Raw genomic sequence first — 3,404 nt, forward strand, 5'->3', positions numbered from 1 at the left:
CCACTCTATGCCAAGCCTCGCTCTGGATATGGGAGAGGGAAGAGGGGGAAGGGGAAGAGGGGCCCTTCCCTTCCCCTTTCCCCAACTTCCTCCTCTTTGCACACCCTTTTCTGTTCTCTCCAAACAGATCCACTATTCTTTTCCTGCCTTTCTCCTCCCTGGAAGGTCTCCAAACTGTTTCCTCCCCGCCGCCTTTTCCCTCCAGGTCTTCCCACGTTCCTCCAATGACCGGAGGGCTGACGGCTGTCAGATTAGGAAACCTAGGGCCCGGTTCTGCTTAGGCCCCACCCAGTAAGTCCTTCTCTTTACCCAACTGAGATCATAAAGCTCAGATGCTTCCAACTCAACCAACTTGCATCTACTCTTTCCTCATTTCTCCACCCCAGCGCTCTTGGAGAGAGCCTCCTTTACCCCTAGACAGAGGAGCAGAAGAGGCGGGAGGAGGGGAAAACAGAATTTATTGAAATGAGGTAGCTGGAGGTACAGAGAGAACCCGGTTGCTTGGGGCTCAGGTTTCCAGAAAGAGTGGTGTCTCCACTGTCCCAAGGTTCAGAGAAATGCTTGATGCTGGTCGGAGCTCTCCCTGCACCTGGGCCTCCCTGGGCTGCACCAGGGGTGGGGGTGGAGATGAGGAAGAAGGTCCTGGCTTTTCCAGGAGGCAATAAATAGGGGAGGAACTAGTTGGGGCGAGCCTGCGCCTTCCTGGTAGAGGCTTGCTGGGGTCCAGCCTCAAACAACATTCCAGAAGTCTCTGAAGTACCAAGTTCCAAAACATTTTGGTAGCTTCGAGATGAAGTCGCGGGTGGGGGGTGGAGGGGGGGACAGGTCTCAGAAAACAACCTCTGGAGGCCGCTAGTGCAATACAAATGTGCCAGGAGGGGGTTAATAGGGTTCGATGGGGGTGGTGGGGGGAGCTTTTTGGTCTGTCACAAGGCAGCTGGTGCTATTGTAAGGTCTGTGGCAACTAGAGAGATTAAGCCTTGGTCATACGCCAGCACCCAAATACCTCCCACACAGGAAACCTTCTCTCTGTCCCGGGCCTAGAAGGGGGAGTTAGGATAAGAGTGCAGGAGAGGAGAGTCCTCGAAGCTCAAAGGCACTGGACTGAACAAATGGAAGTTGGAAGGGAAAAGAGAACCCGGGAGGTTGGGACTTGCTCCCACCCTACCCGAGGGCTGATCCCCAGATTAGAGGCAGAGGGAAGCCCTTCCCTCACATTAGACAGGTTGGGTCTCCCGTGCCTCTGGTCCGGTAGGGTCCCCAGCCATCAGCACCCTGCCCAGACTGGAGGAAAGCAGTCCCCCATTCCTCCCAAAGGCAGCTCTGAACTGGCGCCCCAGGCTAAATAGTCGAGCTGAGGCTGAGATTAGGGAGAACAGAGGAGAGAGCTGGACAGGACTCCTTGGTGCTCTGGTGCCGAGGAGTCCCGGGTGGGAGGTTTAGTTCAGGAGGTGACAGAGCTGGGCGAAGCTTCCGGGGAGGTGCACGTGGACTGGTCGGAGGCGTCTCCAGTCGCCTCCTTGGGACAGCCTGGAGGGGCTGGGGGCACCCGGCCTCCCTCCCGCTCCCGCTTCTTCTGCTTCATGCGCCGGTTCTGGAACCATATCTTGACCTGTGTCTCATTGAGCTCCAGGGTGGCAGCGATCTCCACCCTCCGGGCCCGGCTCAGGTACTTGTTGAAATGAAACTCCTTCTCCAGTTCGGTCAGCTGCCGAGTGGTGAAGTTGGTGCGGAGGCCACCTGGCGCGCCCAGGCCCAGCTCGGACACCTTCGCTAGGGGCGGGGCAAGAGAAGGGCCACGTCAGTTCTCTCCTCTTTCTCCTTCCCCTCCCCACCGCCCCCCTGCCCCGGCAGCTCTGCACCCCCAGTCACCATTCTATCCAGCTTCAGCTCTCAAAGTTTCCATGGATCACCAGGCACCCCTCCAGGCAACCTGGAGCAGCCCCCCACACTTCCACCCCCCAGCTCCCCCTCCTCTGAACACCAGGTCCTAGGCCTGCACTGAGCACACAGATCGAAGTAGAGGTGTGTCTGGAGACTTACTCTTAAGGATAACTGGGCACTCACTGGGTGGAGAGACCCCACCTGACCTGAGACTGAGCACAGTGCTCTTACCTGCCTCTACCCGGTGGTGCAGACAGGAACCCCGCCCAGGACACCTCAGTGCAAAAGCAGCAGAGCCGCTCTGAGCCCCCAGAGAGGGGGTGGCCATGTCTGAGCCCTACCTGTCTTGGGTGGGTTCCTCTTAACCTTCATCCAGTCGAAGGTCTGGGCTGTAGGGGTGCTCGTTTCTGACGCGCAGGCCGATTCCTTGTCCTCGGAGAGGAGATCAGCACAGGCCGGTGCAAAGCTCCCTGTCTGCTCGTTCCCATAATGGGGCTGCGGTGGAGGGTAGGGCCCTGGGCCCACTCCAGCGGTTCCATAGCCATCCGAGGACAAGGCCCCTAGCTGGGCCCCGTAACTTGTAGGATGAAAATAGCCTCCATCTCCTTCCAGCTGGCCCAGAGGGTAGTACTGAGAAGACCCGTAGCTGGCACTGCAGGCAGCCGGGGAGTACCCCGAGGCCGCAGAGCTGGGGAAGGGCACCCCTAATGCCGAGGGTGGCTGTTGGGCCAGATAGCCTGAGTTGTGCTGCAGTGCAGAGCTGGGCAGCCCCCCACCATAGCGGGTCTCGCCTGCATAGCTGTCAACAGCAGAAGCCGAGCTCGGGGGGAAGGAGGTAGGGGCGCTGTGGGCGCTGTAGGCGCTGGGTCCCCGGTTACAGAGTGGGTACTCTAAGAAGGAGTTCATCCTATTATAGTCCATGCGTGGAGGCCGCAGGAGGGTCGGCCCGTTTGGGGGAGACACCCTCTTGCCCTACAACCTTTCGGCAGTATGTCACAGCACCGAAGCTTGCATCCATGGCCTAACCCAGCTCGCCTGGGCCAGCGCTCCCCCAGGAAGGGGGTAGGGAGTGGGGGTGGAAGGGTGCATGTGATCTCTCTCAGGCCAATGGGCGCAGCGGGCCACAGTTTGGCAGCCCCAGCGCCCATCCATCACCCCCCAAGCATTAGCATGACAAAGACACTTCAATCACCCGCAGCCCATCCATCTGAGGGCGACATGGAAGCGTCAAAAACATCTTTCTTCAAAGACTTTTGGAAAGAAGGGACCAGAGGGAGAGGGGGCAAAAGTTAGAGGAATATTCAAGACTTTCCTCCCCTCTCAGTCCCCAAGGCCTTCAATAGGCTCCTAGGTTATTAGATTTGGACAAATTCAACCCAGCTGCCCTTCATTCTTCCCACCACCGCCCCCCTCACCTCACAAAGGAGCAACCCCCTCCCCAAGTCTGTAGACCAGGAGATGGGGAATCCAGCCTCCTTTGCCCAGAACTCCCACTCTGAGTTTCTTTCTCCTAATTTGGG

The 3,404-nt window shown here is 58.4% G+C and overlaps 1 protein-coding gene across 1 annotated transcript; it reads right to left on the reverse strand.

The window, feature by feature from the left end:
* Positions 1 to 895: 895 nt before the first annotated feature.
* Positions 896 to 2,805, reverse strand: HOXB1 (homeobox B1). Its single transcript, XM_055579989.1, has 2 exons — positions 2,226 to 2,805; positions 896 to 1,773 (listed from the first exon to the last, which is right to left on the reverse strand). The coding sequence occupies exons 1-2, from the start codon at positions 2,803 to 2,805 to the stop codon at positions 1,445 to 1,447; spliced, it is 909 nt and encodes a 302-aa protein (XP_055435964.1). The 3' UTR covers positions 896 to 1,444.
* Between the last annotated feature and the right edge of the window lie 599 nt (positions 2,806 to 3,404).

Source organism: Bubalus kerabau, chromosome 4 (assembly GCF_029407905.1).
Source record: "Bubalus kerabau isolate K-KA32 ecotype Philippines breed swamp buffalo chromosome 4, PCC_UOA_SB_1v2, whole genome shotgun sequence".
NCBI lineage: Eukaryota > Metazoa > Chordata > Mammalia > Artiodactyla > Bovidae > Bubalus > Bubalus kerabau.

Coding starts and splice junctions, on each gene's coding strand:
- HOXB1 (XM_055579989.1), bottom strand. CDS start 2,805: ATGGACTATAATAGGATGAACTCCTTCTTAGAGTACCCACTCTGTAAC. Junction 1,774..2,225: donor GAGGAACCCACCCAAGACAG/GTAGGGCTCAGA, acceptor CCCCGCCCCTAG/CGAAGGTGTCCGAGCTGGGC.